This window comes from Carlito syrichta, unplaced genomic scaffold, assembly GCF_000164805.1.
Source record: "Carlito syrichta isolate Samal-C Ts95f unplaced genomic scaffold, Tarsius_syrichta-2.0.1 Scaffold106302, whole genome shotgun sequence".
Lineage (NCBI taxonomy): Eukaryota > Metazoa > Chordata > Mammalia > Primates > Tarsiidae > Carlito > Carlito syrichta.
The window spans coordinates 212,537-232,175 of record NW_007050398.1 but is presented as its reverse complement, the minus strand read 5'-3'; the positions used below and the strand labels follow the sequence as shown (position 1 = coordinate 232,175).

At 44.1% G+C, this 19,639-nt stretch overlaps 1 protein-coding gene across 2 annotated transcripts in view; it reads right to left on the bottom strand.

Moving 5' to 3' along the window:
• The window catches only part of HIPK3 (homeodomain interacting protein kinase 3), a 63,968-nt gene extending 55,098 nt beyond the window's left edge, over positions 1-8,870 (bottom strand). For both annotated transcript variants that reach the window (XM_021716854.1, XM_008067169.1), the window contains exon 1: positions 7,798-8,870. In XM_021716854.1, the coding sequence (XP_021572529.1) occupies positions 7,798-8,870 (1,073 nt within the window). The remainder of the gene's footprint in view (positions 1-7,797) is intronic.
• Positions 8,871-19,639: the final 10,769 nt, after the last annotated feature.

The window sequence follows — 19,639 nt, the reverse complement described above, 5'->3', positions numbered from 1 at the left end:
ATGCACTCCAGTCTGAGCGACAGAGTGAGACTCTAACTCAAAAATAAATAAATAAATAAAGTAGCTAGCTTTAATGAGATATATGATTCACTCACCTTGAACTTTACCCGTTTCAAGTGGCCAATTCAATGGCTGCAAGTGTGACTGCAGTTGTGCCACCATCAGCACAATCAATTTTAGAAGATTTACATCACCCTCAAAAAAACCTCTACCTCTCAGTCCCTTCCTGAATGTCCCCATTACCCCGCCACAGGCAGCCCTAATCTACCTTCTGCCTGTGTAGGCGTGCCTATCCTGGACGTGTCATGTAAGTGTAACCACACGACGTGTGGTTCTTTTGGACGGGCTTTTCTTCACTGGCATGATGTTTTCAAGGTTCCTCACACCATGGCAGCATCAGGACCTCATTCTTCCATATTCCCAGCAAGGCTCCATTGCTCAGACACGCTACATTCTATGTATCTGTCATCTGCTGCCTGGAGACCTCCTAAAACTGTATCACTGCAAAGGTCTGCAAGTAGACACCTTCAGAGGGCCTGTGATTTCTGAGTGCCTCTAAAGCGTGTGTGCTGGATCTGGGCACTGAGGACACAGGCTCTGCCTTGGCGGGGCTGACGACCCACCATGCAGACAACAAAACACCACACGCGCTCAGCAAGGACAGAGACCAACAGGGACACAGTGTTTGTGTTCCTTGTCCTTTTTTTTAACTATTTACTTTGAAATAATCTTCAACACACTAAATAAATAAACAGACCCACAAAAAAGTTGCAAAAATAGCACCAAGACCCAGATTCCCCAGGTGTTTCCACCGTTAACATCTGACCACCCCGTTTTACTCACATCTGTCTCTACACACACAGACACAAATCTTCTCCTTTTCTTTCTTTTTTTTTTTTTTTTTGAGTTGGAGTCTCACTCTGTCGCCCAGACTGGAGTGCAATGGCCGCTCCTGGCCACCGCAGCCTCAACCTGCTGGGCTCCGGCGATCCTTCAGCCTCAGCCTTCCAAGTACAGAACTACAGGCGCGCACTACCACGTCCAGCTAATTTTTATTGTAGAAATGAGGTCTCACCAAGTTGGCCAGGTGGGTCTCGAACCCATGGGCTCAGGCAATCTACTTGCAACCTCCCAAAGTGCTGGGATTACAGGCTGAGCCAAACAATTTTCTACAGTGCTTGGCCCAACGCCCCGTTACCTCTAAACATTTCAATGGACGTTTTCTGAACATAAGGGCGTTCTCTTGCATAACCTGGCACAACGGTCAATATCACCACCAGCTAATATCACCTCAATACTACTGACTCGAGGAACTACTTAAACTATTCAAAACATAGTTTGATTTGAGAAAATTAAAATCAACTCAACATAGCTAGCTAAGTTACCAACTGTATTCAGATTTGCCACCATCACTAACATCCTCTTTCTGGCTCAGAATTCAGCCCTGATCACATTGCTTTAATCTGTGATGTCTCATTAATGGAGTCTAAACTGGTGCTGGGTCATAATGATTTGTGATTCTAACGTCTCAGAAATGAAGTCACTCATGTCAAGCAGTGGTGAGCCCCCCGCAAAGTAGCTCTCCCCACCCAAAGCCATAAACATACAGGTAATGGACAGAGGTTAACCTGTGCTGTTACCTGGTACCACCCAAGACCCAAAACCACCCCATGGAGAGCGATACAAAAGGTGGCTGAGATCAAAACAGACCCACCTGGGAGGCCCAGGTGAGCAGCCAGGACCTGGCCTTGTCTGAGACATGCCTCCCCCACCCCCATCCCCCCACCCCCTGCTGATCTGGCATCCAGGACTCCAGACCCTACCACTGCTGTGGCTCTGAGTTCCCATCATCCCTGCCTGTGTGTTGAATATCAATGACATGACTGGCGGCAGCTGAAGGCCCCCAGTGAGCCGTGAATTCGAGCATATATATTTGGTGACTGAGTCAAGGTGAAGCCCTGGGGCCCCACTCAGAGCTAGCACACCTAGGTTCGAGCCCAGCTAACAGCAATCTGCCAAGCTGCTAACACCTGAAAGAGTTTCTAGATCTTTCTTTGCCTTCATGGCCCTGACACTTTTGGAGAGTGCTGGCCAGCTGTTTTGTAGAATGTTCCTCAATGGCGGTTTATCTCATGTTTTCTCATGATTAGATTCAGGTTATGCGTTTTTGGCAGGGCCTTCACAGAAACGATGTTGTGACCACACGTGCCAGGAGGCACACGAAGTCAATCTGTCCCGCTACTGGTGATGCTCACTCTGCTCACTCAGTTTAGGCGGTATGACTGCCACGTTTTCCACTATAAAGTCACCTTTTTTCTTTGTAATGACTAAGCACAACATCCAGTGGAGAGATACTTGAAGATATTCTCATGTCCTGTCTCTCATCTTGCTTTCACTGACCAATTCTAGCATTTGGGGATGCATCTGGCCTGCAACTGACTGAGGGTGGACAAATAATGATGCCCACGTCTGTCACTCCTCTACTGGGAATTCCTCTATAAGGAAGAGTTTTTTCCTCCCTCCCTCCTTTTAGCATGGCTGGGGTTTCTATTTAACTCGAGGGGTTGTAGCCTACCCCTTGGCATTATTTGCTTTGTTGTGCAACTGCCCCAGATTGTCCAGGGAAAGCCTTTTTAAATGGATTCAGCATCCCTGGGCCACGGTCCCAGTCTTCCTTCGGAAGTCACTTTCTGCCCCAGGACGGTCTGACTTACCGGGTCTTTCTCCTGCACCAGGCCTTGGAGCAGGCAATTCTCTAAGGAGCTCTGGTTCTCTTTACTGGAGAGTGGTATTTAGAACACATGACCTGACGCTCGTGCCCAGCATGCTTGCTGGTGTGAGGGTATGACTGTTTTAAGCTGCAAAGCTAACAAATGCACAGCACACCTCATTTTGGTGTGCTTCACAGACACGAGCTTATTACAAACTGAAGGTATGGCCCCGGCGTCCACGAAGCCCGTCGGGCACCACTGTCCAACAGCCAGTGCTCAGCTCAGGTCACACTGTGATAACTCTCACAATATTTCTTTTTTTGAGTCAGAGCCTCACACTGTCACCCAGGCTGGAGTGCAGTGGCATGCTCACGGCCACCCCAGTGTCAACCCACTGGGCTCCAGCAATCCTTCCGCCTCAGCCTTTCAAGTAGCTGGAACTACAAGTGTGCACCACTATGCCCAGCTAACTTTTTTTATTTATTGTGGAGACAAGGTCTCGCCAAGTTGTTCAGGCTGGTCTTAAACCCCTGGGCTCAGGCAATCCTCTCGCCTCAGCCCCCCAAATTGCTGGGATGACAGGCATGAACCACCATGCCCAGCTTCTCACAATATTGCAGTCCTTCCTTATTGTCACGTGCCATGATGATCTGCGATCAGTGATCTTTGATGACGCTATTGCCATGGTTGTGGGGCACCACCAACTAATGAACTTCATTGATAAATGTTGATAAATCGATATGTCGAATGTTGAACTTCATCGATAAATGTGTGAGTTTCTACTGCTCCAACAAGCAACTGTTCCCTGTCTCTCTCTCCCTCCCCTGGGTGCTCCCATTCTCTGAGACACAAACATATTTAAATCAGGCCAACTGACAACCCTGCAGAGGCTTCTCAGTGCTCAAGTGAAAGGAAGAGCTGCGGCCTCTCACTTCATGTCAAAAGCTAGAAATTACTCAATGCAATGAGGAAAGCATGCTAAAGGCCCAAAGCCAGGCCTGAACTCGGAGGAAACAGGGAGGAAGCTGAAGGGGCTACACTAATAAACACACAAATGACAGACAGGAAAGAGAAGCAGTCTTGCTGCTGATGTGGAGAAAGTGTGAGTGGTCTGGATAGAAGATCAAACCAGCCACAACATTCCCTCGAGCCAAAGCCTAACCCAGGGTAAGGTCCTGACTCTCTTCAACTCTGTGAAGGCCGAGAGAAGTGAGAGAACTGCAGAAGAAACGCTGGAAGCTGGCAGAGGCTGGTTCGTGAGGTTTAAGGGAAGAAGCTGTCTCTATAACATCAAAGTGCAGAGAAGCAGCACGTGCCGACAGAGAGGCTGCAGCGAGCTCTCCAGAAGATCCAGCTGAGACCACTGATGAAGGGGCTACACTCAACAACAGATTTCAGGGTATACAAAACAGCTTTCTAATGGTAGGTGCCATCCAGAACTTTCATAGCTAGAGAGGAGAAGTCAATGCCTGGTTTCAGGGCTTCCAAAAGCTGGCTGACTTTTCCATTAGTGGCTAACACAGTCAGACTCTAAGTTGTGGCTAATGCTCATAGACCATTCCAAAAATCTTGGAGCCCTTCAGAAGCATGAGAAATCTATCTGCCTGTGCTCTAGAAATAGAACAGCAAAGCCTGGATGACAGTATGTCTGTTTACAGCATGGTTTACTAAATATTTTGACCCTACTGTTGAGACCCACTGCTCAGAAAAAGATTCCAAACATTATTGCTCATTAAGAAAGCACCTAGTTACCCAAGAACTCTGTCAGAGACACAAGGAGATTAATGTTGCTTTCATGTCTGCTAACACAACATCCACTCTATAGTCCATGGATCAAAAATTCATTTCAACTTACAAGTCTTGTTATTTAAGAAATACATTTCATAGTGCTACACCTCCATGGATAGGGATTCAGCTGATGGATCTGGGCAATGTAAATTGAAATCCTTCTGAAAAGGATGCATTATTCTAGACGCCATAAAGAACATTTGTGATTCATGGGAGGAGGCCAAAATATCAGTCTGAACAGGAGTCTGGCAGACATTGACTCCAGCCCTCACGGACAACTGTGAGGGTTCAAGACCTCAGTGGAGGAAGGAGTTGCAGATGAGGCAGAAACAGCAAGAGAACAAGGGTTAGAAGCGGAACTTGGAGATGGCACTGAACCGCAGCTCACCAAGAAACTTGACTGGGTGAGGAGCTGCTGCGCATGGGTGGGCAAAGACAGTGGTTTCTTGAGACGGAATCTGCTTCTGGTAAAGACACTGTGAACACTGTTGAAATGACAACAGAGGATCCAGAATGTAACATAGACTTAGTTGGTAGAGCAGCAGCAGGGTTTGTGAAGATGGACTCGGAAAGAAGTTCTACTATGGGTAAAACACTATCAAACAGCATCACATGCTACAGAGAAGTCTTCAGGGAAAGACAAATTAGTGCATCAAAGTTGACTGTTACCTTATTTTGAGAAACTGTCACAGCCCCAACCTTCAACAGCCCTCCACACTGAGGCAAGCCTCCCCCAGCAACAAGATGACAACTTCCTGAAGGTTCAGAAGATCACTCGCATTTTTAGCAATACATTCTTTTCAAATTAACATGCATACTTTTTTTTAGATGTACCACTACTGCACACTTAACAGACTGCAGTATAGTGTAAACAACTTTTATATGCACTGGGTAACTAAAAAATGTGTGTGACTTACTTTACTGAGGTCTTCACTTGACTGTGGTGGTCTAGAGCTGAACTAAACCTAAAATGTCTCTGAGGCATGCCTGTACTGATGTATTTGTGTGTGTATTTCTATCTGTTTGATGTTAAAATAATGCACTCATATCGATATGTCCAATTCTGAGACCTGAAAGTCCAGTCTCTTTCTTCCTTTATGGCAATCCCCTCTCTGACACCAAGAATCAAACTCTCGTTGTCCACGGCATGCTACTTAGCCGCTCAGTTCCAGAATGTACTTAAAGGACCTGTGAAGTGCTCGCTCACGCTGCTGCTGATCTAACAACTGGAGCACACAGCATTTGCATATAGCCTCAGAGTTGGAGTAGGCCATGGAGATACTGGGTTCCAAAGTTACTTAGGTTAGTTCTTCCCTAGACTCCCTCTCTCCCACCTTCAAAGTGATATTTAAAATATAGTTATTTGTTTCTATTGATATTCCATGTTGGGTCTCCCATGTCCTTGTTGTTGATTTCCCTATGTGGAACATTAACATGGTTCTAAAACCACAGTTCGTGAGGGTCAGGCATGGTGGCTCATACCTGTAATCCCAGCACTTTGGGAGGCCAAGGCAGCAGGATCACTTGAGACGGGGAGTCTGGAGTTCAAGAACAGCCTGGGCAACATGGTGAGACCCCCATCTCTACAGAAATAATTAACCAGGAATGATGGTGCACAGCTGTAGTCTCAGCTACTCAGGAGGCTGAGCCCAGGAGGTCAAGGCTGCAGCTATGATAATACCACTACACTCCAGCCTGGGCAACATTAAGACCCGTGTCTCTAAAAACACACACACACACACACAATGTAAATTAGGCTATATGCCTAATTCCTAACACATATTTAATAAATTTAATGATCACTGAGTAACATAAATGTGCCATTCCTTCTGGTGACCTGCTGATGGCAGGGCATCTACCCAGAGCTGTAGCAGTTGATTAATTCTCCATCATTCTGTGCTGTTTACTTCGACTTATAATTCCAGGACAGGTACTCAGGTATAGTGTAAGCAAACATGCAAGACCAGAAAACGCCCCTCGATGGATCTAAATTTACAGTCGCCTGTTATAACAATTTCTAACAATAAACTGCATGTTTTCGTCTATCGAGCAACTTATGAATAACCAACACTGGCAGATCCTATATTTGCCTGTCAAGTTGGGCCTCAAAGGACTCAGAGTATGTAACAAAATATATGTTCTCAGAATTATAAAGCTCTGAATTCAAAAGCACCTTCACACCCCAGACTGAGTGTATTGTATTCCAAGTTCTGGCAATCACTAGCCAGCCCACAGATTGTCTGCTGGACTTCCAGCTGGTGTCATATCAACCATGACACTGGAGCAGTCAGTCAATACTTACAGGTAAACTTCTGTCTTTAAATTCCCTCCTCCCATAAACATCAGTAGGCGTACCTGATCTCAAACCGGGCAAAGTGGGAACCAAAGGGAGGCCCAAACTTTACCTTACGATGTCCACTTGTATAACTAATCCTGAACTGTACCCACATCTTTAAAAATAAAAATACCACCCTTCCCCCACCAACACCAAAACAGCATCACCCACAGCCATGTATATGGGAAGAACACAGTCAAACTGGTCAGGAAGGGGTTATCTAAACATTCAAGCCAGGGAAGTGCACCTGAATCTTAAATCTTAAACCAGAATACCTTTTTGAATATTTTTAAGTTAATGACATGAGCATGAACTTTCTGGGTTATTACATAGGTTGAGCATCCCACATCCAAAAACCTGGAACTCCCTGAATGCCAGCATGATGCCCAAAGGAAATGCTCATTGGAGTCTTTCAGATTTCAAATGTTCAGATGTGGAATACGCAGTCAGTAATGCGAATATTCCAACAGCCAGAAAAATCAGAAGCCTACAACACCGATGGGTAAGAGATAACTCAATTTTTCTAAATGGTCAGCTATATATGATTATGTCTTTAATAAACTATTTCTCTTGAGTGCTGAAATGCCCAAATAAATATACAAAAATTACTGTAAATAAACACTCCCCCTCCAAAAATAATAATAATAAACACTTGTCCCACCTCTAAGGACTTCTGTTTGATTACTATCAACCACCCATCATTCCTTCATGTCTTCTATTAACAGTAACAATAACCAGATGACTTTGGCATGGAACTCTGCAATGGAGACTTCCATTCTGCTCAAGCAGATTTGATGCCCAGATTTTTAAAATCTTTTTAAAAACTCAAACCTAAGCTGATCTTGTCTTGATCTCCTTATTTGACTGAGCAGTCTCTCTCACCAAAGACACATACACAATTATTTCATTTAGCAGAAATTCGACATCTGCTCAATAACCCAACCGTCTGTGGCTGCCACCTACCTGTAGTACCGAGACTGCAGGTATGTGGAGCAAACAGTCTTTGACACATGACTGGCCGACCCAAAGTCGATCACTTTCACCCTGTACGGCTGCCGGACGGGATCTACCAACATAATGTTCTCTGGCTTAAGATCGGCGTGAATTAAGCCCAGACTTTTCAACTTTTTCAGTGCAGTGGCCACCTGCTGCAGAATGGGCCGGATCACTTTCAGTGGCAGGGGACTGAACTTATTTTGCTTCAGAAAGTCATACAAGTTTTGTTCCAGCATCTCAAAGACTAAGCAAGTATGGTTACGGTGCTGAAAGCACTCATAAGCCCGGACAAAGTTATACTCATCGGCGTTCTCGGTGCTCAGCCTTGCTAATATGCTGACTTCTATTTGACCTTGGCGTGCATAAGAAGGGTGATTCTTCAGAATTTTAATAGCTACAATTTCACTTGTCCCTCTTTTCCAGCATTTAACGACCTGGCCAAAGGTGCCTCGACCCAGAAAGTCGAGGACCTCGTAAGTATTTTTCATGGAGCACAAGACTTCGTGCTGCACCAGCTGGTAGTCACCTTCTCCGGTGGTACAACTCTGCTTGGATCCCGTGGCAGTCGTCACCACTGTCACTGGATTTCCCATGTTGGCTTGCAACATGGCAGGAAGTATGGACAGCTCGTCAACAATCTGCATCGCGCTGCTGTGGCTCTCCAGCTCCTCACTCTTGCGCTTCAAGCCACATCGCTGCGGCCCCTCCAGGAAATGGACCCGAGGTCGCCCCGGCCCGGCCTGAGGGGCCGCCAGGACCTTGGTAGCACCTGCAGCGGTTTTCCCAACGACAGCACTTGTCTGTAGCGAAAAGCTGTGGTGTCCTCGAGGCCTGCTAAGCTGTAGCTTTGTCCGAAAAGCACCACCCTTCGTGAGTGGGTAAGAACTTCCCAAGTCTCCACCGTTCACACAAGTCCAGGGATAGCTTCTTTCCTGGAACACACAACTGCGTGGCTCTGCTTTGAGTTTCTTCACACTACAAAAGGCACTTGACTGAGATTGATAAACATACGGCGGGTATACCAAGACTTGTGAGGCCATACCTGCAAAAGGAAAAGAGGACAGGACATATGAACGACAACAAAAAGGTTTTGAGCTTAGAGCTCAGAAGAAAACACTGAATGGTCAAACCCGTAATGTGTAAATAATAGTCAGTGGCCAGAAACGGCACCTCCCACCTGTCATCCCAGCACTTTGGGAGGCCGAACCAGCAGAATCACCTGAGCCCAGGGGTTCGAGACCAGCCTGGACAATGTGGTGAGATCTTGTCTCTACAAAAAAACAAAACTTAGCCAGGCGTGGTGGCAGGCACCTGCAGTCCCAGCTACTCATGAGGCGGAGGCAGAATGACTGCTTAAGTCCAAGAGGTTGAGGATACGGTGAGCTGGGATCGCACCACTGCACTCCAGGTTGGGTGACAGAGTGAGACCCTGACTCAAAAAATAATTATTATTATTACTGTTATTATTATTATTACTACTTAATTCCACTAACATGTCTTTCCCCTTGGAGAAGAAAAAACCTTTTAATATTTCAATTTTAGTAAATTAGTGCTTCAGCTATTGTGGATATTGCATTAAAAGGCTATATTGTGGATATTGCATTAAAGAGTCAAATGCATTTATTTACTCCATAAATATTGAGCAGCTACAATGGCCAAGATACGCCCTAGCAACAGTGCCAAGCATCTCCTCCCCAAAGGAAAAGTATAGCTCCTGCAACTGCACATATCTGGCAAGAGTCAAGCATTCTATCACCAAGTTAAAAGGTATGAACCAATGACAAGGAAATACATATTGCATAAACACAGCTCATAGTCACATTCCTTCAACCTAAAGCTCCAGAACTGCCTTGAGAAGAGAAAAAAATTATACGTCTGCTTTACAAAAAAAAGAGAGAGCAAGCAAGAGACAGAGACTTTTTTAAAAATGAGGATGCCCATTTCATGCATAGCTAATCCTACATTCTACTTTCTAAATATATTCTCCTTTGATTTTAAAAAGCATTATCTTGCAAAGACAAGCTAATGACTTTCTAGTCAATTATATTTATGTTGCCTCCCTTCTCAATTTGCATTTTATCAGATATATAGTCTTTAAACCCCCTCCAAATAATAGCCCTTAGCTTGGCCAGGCATGGTGGCTCATGCCTATAATCCCAGCACTTTGGGAGGCCAAGGCAGGAAGACCACTTGAGATGAGGCGTTCGAGACCAGCCTGGGCAACATATAGCAAGACCTTGTCTCTACAATAAAATAAATTAGCCAGACACAGTGGTGCATGCTTATAGTACCAGCTACTCAGGAGGTTGAGGCAGAAGAATCAGCTGAGCCCACGAGGACAAGGCTGTAGTGAGCTGCAATAACTCAAAAAAAAAAAAAAAAGTCCTTAGTTCACTTATATTTGCAAAATAAATACTTAAAATCATTCTAAGATTCTCAAAGATCAAACAACATTCTGTTTATTTTATCCCTGCATCCAAAAAGAATTTAAGGTTACTGAGGGTAAAATATATCAAGCATTCTTACTCCACAGCCATGAAGTGCACAATGATGTTGTAAATAATACTTGATTCTGATTTAACAGAGATATGAAAAAAAGATCTAACTTCATAGCAACTTGGATGGACTTAGAGTCTACAATCCTCAATGATCTATCACTCAAACAAAGAACTGAGCACCACATGTTCTCACTCATAAGCAGACCCTGAACAATTAACATAATACTATAAGAAAGAAATTGGCAGTAGTGGGAAACTGCCAGAGGGGGTGGGGAGAGACACTTCGTTAATAGGGTGCCTGATCTCAAACCAGGTGAAGTGGGTACCAAACTGAGGTCCAAACTTTACCTGTACAATGGCCATTTGTATACCTAACCCTGAACTGTACCCCACATCTTTAAAATAAAAATTTAAAAGAAAAAAAGATCTAAAGCTTTAAACTGGCATATCTAATTTTCTTCCCTATCACCTTATTTCACCAACTTGGAATCTAAATAATATGAAATCAACCCAGCCACTGCTGACCTGTTAACAGGAATTCAAAACACACACAACAACCACAACAACAACAAATCCCCAGTGCACACCCAGAAAAACTGTTCATTTTGCAAGTGTTCAATCTGCCTTCCATCTACTTGGTCTATCACAAAAATACAAGCAGGGACACAAAAAACACTGGAATTATCTCTTGGAGGGAGGGCCCTTGTAGTACACTCAGAATTTGTTCCTCTAGATCAGATGGTCAACCAAAGTTTTTATCTGGACGTTTTGAGACAGCTGCATCACAATCTGCAAAAGAAACATCCTGAGTTGTGGCAAACAGGTGACTGGTTCATCCACTGTGACAATGTACTTGCCTACATCACACAAGTATTTGGCAGTTTATGACTAAAAAATGGCATGACCCCTGTGCCTCATCATTCCTTATTCACCCAGTCTCGCCCCCAGTGACTTTTTTTGTTTCCTCGGATGAAAACAGTCCTCCAAGGGAAACCTTTTGCTGATATGGAAGAAGTGAAACCCAAAAATATCAGAAGCACTAAAAAGCATCAAAACTGATGAGTTAAAAAACTGTTTTGAGCAGTGGAGAAAGCATCTCGATAGGTGTATTGATCAGGACTTTGAAGGGGACTGAAGTTTAAACATTTAAGAATAAATACACAATATTTTAATAAATGAATTCCGGGGTTTGTGGGTTCCCCCTTACATGTAAACACACAAGTCAAAACAACCATTTGGTAGGACCACCACTTTAACTAATACTCCACATTTCGACTTGCACCACAGGATTTCCCTAATGGCAAAACCCTAATACAAATGGTCAAGTGTAAAAGGAGCAGACATGGGATCTCTGCGTGGCTCTCCCTTAATTATCTTTCTGCACCTCTACCCTCTACCCTTGACTGCTCACAAAGTTCCTTTCGATTCAGATCCAAGGACAGTAATCCTTCCTGCAAAGCCTCTCCTGCGGCACATGCACTCCAGGTTGAGGTGGGGCTCTGTGCCCTCCCGCAGCGCCCACACTGCTCTCATGCTGCCATCGTGACGTGACTGGCAGCACACCATGGCCACCAGTGTGAGCTAGGTCTAAAGCAAAAGGCCCAGGACACAGAGCTGGTGTTCGGCAACTGTGGGTTGGTCAGATTAATTTCAAAATATCTTCCCTCCCCATAATTTAAAAATCTGTCTATTAACTGTGTAGTCTCATTATTTTAACAAATCACAAACATCAATTCATTAAGTCAGAAACAACGAATTACCGTCACAATATGTGATATCTTTCCTCTATTTCTATAATATTAAAAATAATTAAGAACAATCACCTCTGAGCAATTACTATGAGTAATTAATGCTTTATTTACAGCCACAGTGCCATCATCCCAATTTGCTGTTAAGAAAACTAAAGTTGGTCTGGCTCGGTGGCTCAGTCTGTCATCCCAGCGCTTTGGGAGGCTGAGGCAGGTGGACTGCCTGAGCCCACAGGTTCGAGACCAGCCCAGGCTATTTGGTAAGACCTTGTCTCTACAATAAATAAAAAATTACCCAGGCGTGGTAGCACATGTCTACAGTGCTGGCTACTTGGAAGGCTGAGGTGGAAGGATTGCCGGAGCCCAGCAGGTCAACACCGGAGTGGCTATGAGTGTGCCACTGCACTCCAGACTGGGTGATGGAGTGAGACTCCAACTCAAAAGAAGAAAAAAGAAAATTTTTTTAAAGAAAACTAAAGCTTACACAGATGCAGTAACTGGTCCAAGGTCACACCCTTAAGGTGCGGTAAAAAGAACTGGTCAATGCACTCTACAGATAAAAAGGCACAATGATGCCTCCTTCCACCTTTTTTTTTTTTTTTTTTTAGCGGAGTCTCACTCTGTCACCAAGGCTGGACTGCAGTGGCACACTTACGGCCACTGAAGGCTCAACCTGCTGGGCTCAGGAGATCCTTCTGCCTCAGCCATCCAAGTAACAAGAACCACGCCCGGCTATCCTTCCACTTCCTAAAGTTTTCTCATGCAGTAACTACCACATTCCTGACTTGACCTGGCCTTAGTAAGAAAGCAGCTAAAAGCCAAATGAAGACTCCAGGTTCATGGTGTAAGAGAAAACCTTAACTGAAATGCTAGAGTTCCAATCAGCTCATCTATTTCCTTAAATGTCACTGGCATCTATTCTAGACCTTTACAGAAGAGATTTTCAACCTCCACCAATTTATCATTCTCCTAATAAAGCAAGGACCACACTTTGAAAGCTCCTACTAAATATATCAAAGTCATCCATTAATGCACTTCTGTGAGAGTCCCAATCTTATCAATTTTTGTCTTTTTGTTTGTTTGGGTCGAAGTCTCACTCAGTCACCCAGGCTGAGTGCAGTGGCATGCTCACGGTTACCACAGCCTCGACCTGGGCTCGGGTGATCCTTCTGCCTCAGCATTCCAAGCAGCTGGAACTATAGACATGTGCTACTACAACTGGCTGATTTTTTTATTTATTGTAGAGATGCAGTTTCGCCAAGTTGCTCAGGCTAGAATTTTTTTTTTTTTTTTTTAGAAAACAAGGTCTCTCCATGTCTTCCAACCTTGTCTCAAACTCCTGGCCTCAAGAGATCCTCCTGCCTCAGCCTCCCAAGTAGCTGGGATTTAAGGAGTAAACCACTGCATCATGTTCAACAATGTAACATTGCTATCATTCTCCTCATCTTCAAATCACCCCTGTAACCCATAGCCACAGACTTAGAAAGACAGATGATGAAACTCACAATTAAATTTAAAACAGCTATAATGTACTCCCGTATTTCACGAAAGCACGAACATAAATAGGAGAGACATGAAAAGTCTAGAAGAGCCCCACATACACATGTGCGGATAGTAGGAAAGCAATTTGGTACACTGCAAGCTGGTCTCGGTGGCTCAGCCTGTAATCCCGTGCCTTGGGAGGCTGAGGTGAGTGGATTGCCTGAGCCCACAGGTTCAAGACCCACCTGGGCAACTTGGCAACACCTCATCTCTACAATAAATCAAAAAATCAGCCGGGCATGGTGGCGCGTGCCTGTAATTCCGACTACTCGGAAGGCTGAGGAGGAAGGATCGCTGGAGCCCAGTGAGTCGAGTCTCCAGTGGCCGGGAGCATTCCAGTCTGGGTGACAGAGTGAGAATCCAACTCAAAAAATATATACGAAACTGCAAATGAATGTATCCCTATCCCCTGACCTAGAAATCTAGGCGAGTCAGACACGGCGGGCGCAAGAAGACTTATGGCAGCACTGTGCAAAGCAGCACCATCTCGCAAGCAGCTAAACACCCACCAAAAGGCACCAGCTAAGCACACCTTATCACACGGGCCAACTCGAGTCTTCAAAGGGACAGAAACCCTCATTCACCTTATCATGCCCTGATTCCCGAGACACTACCGCCACATTTAAAACAGCAAGATTCCAAAAGAATGTGTACTTTACAATGAACATGACCAGTGTGTTTCATTAGAAAGGGGAATTCTATACATATGCCATCTGCATATGCTCTGAGTGTCTGCAGACGCAGAAAGGAGCTGCAGGTTTCTCCGACTTGGTGGAGAGTAACAAGAATGCCGGGAGCCTTGGGAGATCTGTTCTTCACTGCACACAGCACTACACACGCCCATTACCTGTTCAGAAAAAGTTCTGGAGTCATCTGGGGAACCTACCGAAACACATACATTTCATATCTAGAAGTGAAATAATCTGGGGTTTGTTTGAAATAATACAGAAGAGGAGAAAGTGGATGGGGTGTGGCTTCGGTGAGATTAGCCAGATGCTGTTAATTGCAGACACCTGCTGATGGAAGACACTGGAAGTCGCTGTGCCACCCTGTCTACTTGTGACTACGTTTCCACTTTTCCTTAATAAAAAGTTAGATAAGTGACTATGCATTTAAAACTCCACCCAGGTAGACTCTGGCTCAGCAGGCCTGAAGTGAGGTCCTGGCACCTGCAGGCATACAAGCCCCCAGGGCCAGGTAACCCCCAGGAAAAGCCGGCACCAGTAACCTGGGTTGTACAAAAACCACAGGCAAATTCGAGTCCCATCACTCAGGGCCCCCGAGGCTGAGAAACAGGATGGAGCAGGGGAACAGAGTCAAGGCGCGCCGTCCAGGCCCCTCCATGCAGTGTCACACCAAGGGTCACACAAACCACTGTTGAGGTCCAGGCCACTGACACCAGAAGTGAAAGAAGCTGCTGCCATTTCTGAAGGCTGCTTCCCAACGTGCCAGGCTGAAAGGCGACAATCAACCTGAGGGCGTGAGGGCCCAGCCAGGGCAATCAAAAGGAAGCAGAGGAACTGTCACCCCTCAGCAACCAACTCTCACCCGCTGGGCTCTGAGGAGCCCATCCCAATGAGACTTCAGAAAATCAACACAGAAAGGGGTATCACCTCATCTGAACAGCACATCCAAAGACAGAGAGGGTGGTGCTGTTGACAATTACAAGAAAACAGCTACCATTGCTAACTAGTGTGACACTGTGGTTCCCTGCCATAGCCAGGGCTTAGTGAGTCTTTCCATCTCCCACCCTCCGTCAAATAAATGTGTGACCTAAAGGCGTATCTTACACTTGGTGGCTATGGATCTTTTTTTTTTCCTTATAGAATACTGTATTCCCAGAAGTTGCTGAAGTCATGCAGTCCAAAACAGTGTCTCAAGACAATACCATTCCTATGATTTCTCATTGCAATATATACTATGTTAACCCTGCAGCAGCACTGTTCATGACTTTGCCATTGGCTCTTGGCAAGGAATGAAGGTTTGAAACACTACCCCTTCATCATGTGAGTGGGAGCTGCCCATAAATTAACACTCATAAGCCAGTAAAGACTCCTATTAGGGCAACCACTAAGCTTCTGTTCCTCAGACATAAGCTCAGTACATTCACCTGTCTGTGTCCCCCTAAGAATCATATGCTGAAACCTAACCCCAAGGTGATGGCATTAAGAGGTGGGACCTTTGGGAGATAAAGGCCACAAGGACCAGTCCTCATGAATAGGATTAGTGCCCTTATAAAAGGGGCCTGAGGAGCTTGCTGGCCCACGACCAAGTGAGGACACAGCTAGAGGTACATCTTTGAAGCAGAGACAAACCTTCACAGGACACTGAATCTGCTGGCACACTCATCTTGGACTTCTCAGCCTCCAAGAACTGTGAGCAATAAAGTTATGCTCGTCATAAATTACGAGTCTACCGTTTTTAATTTTATTGGCTCAGCTGCCCAATGGATTAAGATATAGGCCTTATTTTTCAATTCTCTAATAAACCTTAAGTCCCATTTGAACTCTATTCCAATTGTTCACAACCTTTTACAATGACCAAACCAGCAATGTAACCGATAATGACACCCAGTCATGAGTCTAATCATTGCTAACCACAGAGAAATATGCTTCAGTCTTTATTACACATAAAAGGAAAGGAGGGAATAGAGGCAGAAATACTTAACTAACTTATATTCAATTTATTAGCCAATAAGAAATTTCTGAATCTCTTTCAGCCAAACTTATATACACCCCACATGTAACAGGGTTCCTTTTTAAAGTACTCTGGCATCCCAAGTAGATTTAATGCCTTGCATTCTCCCTATTCAACTTTCTTCTTCTACTTGTTCAAATCCTCATTTTTAAAATCTTTTTACAAAAACTGGTAAAATATAAAGTGACTATTTTAACCATTTTTATACCAGCATTCAGTGGCATTAAGTACAGTGAGCATTCTAAAAAAATGAACAGTACTAAACAAACACACATACACACACACACACACACACACACACACGCACACACGCACACACACACCCAAGTTGGTGCTTGCTGACCTACAACCAAGTTCCCATCCTTGTCCCATTTTGGTCTTCATTTGGGTCCAGTCCCCTCTCAGTCTTCTCGTTCGCTTCCTTCTCTCAATTAAACCATAAGATCTAACCTGCCCACATGAGCACAGTCCTTCACATTCTGGCCTTCAAGTGTTGTCTACTTTGCCTTTGATCGACCATCTCTTTCTGATTATCTCCCATCACACAGACTCCTCCCAGTATTCTTGGCTAAATTCTAGTTCCTATCTTTCTAAGAAAATACAGATTCAAAATTAACACTTCTCCTACATAACACAGAAGGTATCTATAAAGAAGCTTACCAGCGAAAGAACCCACAACTCTCAAGCTGAACACAGTGGTTCTCCCTCTTCATCCTGCCACATTTCAGGTAGAATGAACTGCAAGGAAGTGAGGTGCTTTAGAGGTGGGAGCACTCACACAAGCTTCGTCACAGAAGCGAAAGCACTTCAGGGAAGGTGGTCTTCACCACATGTTTTTATAGGAAAATGAGTCATTAAATGAGCTGTCCACAGAGGGGAACCTGAGCACCACTATCGTGACTTTCAACACTGCAGACGTGGTTCCAGTCCTTGGGCACCTTACAGGCAACCCACACCTGCAGCCAAAAGCACTGTGTTGAAAATAACAAAGCCAACCTACTTTACCTAGCTAGTGGGCCAGAGAGAAGCAGGGCTGTTCCTGCACTACTTCCTAGACTTCCTCCTCAGGAAGTCTAGTATTGGCTTAAATGAACACAGCCTCAAGCTGTTCTATAGCTTTTGAAACTTCTTATATTTTATAGGATATTGCAATTAACTTTATCACTATTGTCATTTTTGCACAAATGACTGTCATGACTTCACAAGGTCAGACGGGTTTTGCCTCTCTCATCTGAAAGCGATCAATGAAGATATCATATAGTATTCAAGGTGACAACATTGTCTATAATCGAGTTTCACAAAAGCAGCAGATGACCCCAGGTTGGTTTATCCACAGATAAAACTAAAGATTTTGAGCTGGGTGTGGCATTGCAAACCTGAATCCCAGTACTCCAGGAGGCTGAGATAGAAGGACCTCTTGAGCCCAGGAGTTTGAGTCCAGCCTGGGCAATATAACAAGGCACAGTCTCTTAAAAAACATTTTTTTGTTGTATTCATGAATATACTTTTAAAAAGTTTCATTTTTTTCTATTTTTAAAATGTACTCAGGCACATGAATCACTGGAAACAAATACTAAGATATCCATAATGCTGAATTCAGAAATCATCTGATAATATAGCCATTTAAAAATCATTAGAACTTCATTTTTATTTCAACTAAAAATTTCTTTCTTTTTCTGAGTTGGGATCTCACTCTGTCACCCAGGCTGTAGTACAGAGACATAATCACAGCTCACCACAGCCTTAACCTCTTGTGCTCAAGAGAACCTTCTGCCTCAGCCTCCTGAGTAACTGGAACTACAGGCATGCACTACCATGCCTAGCTAATTTTTTTGATTTTTTGCAGAGATGAGGTCTTGCTATGTTGCCCAGGCTGGTCTCGAACTCCTGGGCTCAAGTGATCCTCCAGCCTCAGCCTCTCAAAGTGCTGAGATTAAGGCATGAGCCACCACACTCGGCCCTCAACTGAAAATTTCTCAACATTTTATAGAAAGATAAAGGGACATTTTTTTTAAGAGCTTTAAGATGAATGAATACAGAGAAGGATGTTGTAAACAAATTCCATACTACTATTTAATTATACAATGACTGATTAAAGTCATCAATTAACTACTTGACATTATAATACCCTTCTGACTGTTTTATGCTTACCTTATACACTATTTTTGAATGCATTAATATTAATTTTTATTGTATACATTTTCCAAAAATCTTATAACAGCCCCTAAAATAACTGGTGCTACTAAAAAATACAGCCAAAAGCTACAGGATTTATTCTTCACGTTTACATTTCTGCTAACTAGCCTAACCCTCAACTTGTTTTTCAGATGCTGAATTAGTGACCCATGAAAGTCATATCAAATGCGCTTTCTTAATGTCTCATATCTACATCTGCTGGAATTACCATCACATAATGTCTTAATGTTGCTTAATTCTACCTTGACCATACTTATCCCTGACAGCAGATGTTTAGCCTAGTTCTCAGAGTTGAGTTTGCAGTTTTCTTATCCCTCACTTGAAGAATAAGAAAAAGTTTAAGCTCCTTCATGAGTACCCAAACTTTAATTTACAACAACAAAATATATATGAAAGTGTTTTTTTTCTGACAATGTCAAAGAAACAGATCACATTCTGTAGAAGAAATGGAAGAATAGCTGATTTAATTCAACAGTAACCCCTTCTGCAAATTGTTTTCATCCATAAATTCAAAATTCTGTCACTAGAAACTCTGTCTCTACAAAAATATATATATAAAGAAATTAGCTGGGCATGGTGGTGCGCACCTGTAGTCCCAGCTACTTAGGAGACTGAGGTGGGAAGATCGCTCGAGCCCAGGAGTTCGAGGCTGCTGTGAGCCATGATCGCACCTCTACACTCCAGTCTGGGCAACAGAGTGAGACCCTATCTCAAAAAAAAAAAAATGTTTTCGGTGTGTGTACTATTTTTCAGATAATCAAGTTAGTTTACGTAAACTTCAACTACTCCACTTTTTTCTCTGGCATTACAAACTACAAAGCTAAAGGAGCTACAACTCTTTCATATCTTGTATGGACTGAACAGGTGACTACCTGCTTCACTTTGGTATGGTTACCCATCCCACACGACCCAAAAACAGGGATCTTCACGGAGGGAGGGAGGGAGGAGGGAGGGGAGGGGAGGGGAGGGAAAGGAGAGAAAGGCAGGGGGGAAATGAAGGGTGGGAGGAGGAAGATGGCAAGAGGGAGGACGGAAGTAGAAGCTGGGAGGGACAGAGGAAGGATGGGAGAGAGGAGGGAGCAGAAGGACAGGAGGCAGGAGGAAGGGAAGGAGGGAGAAGGGAGAGAG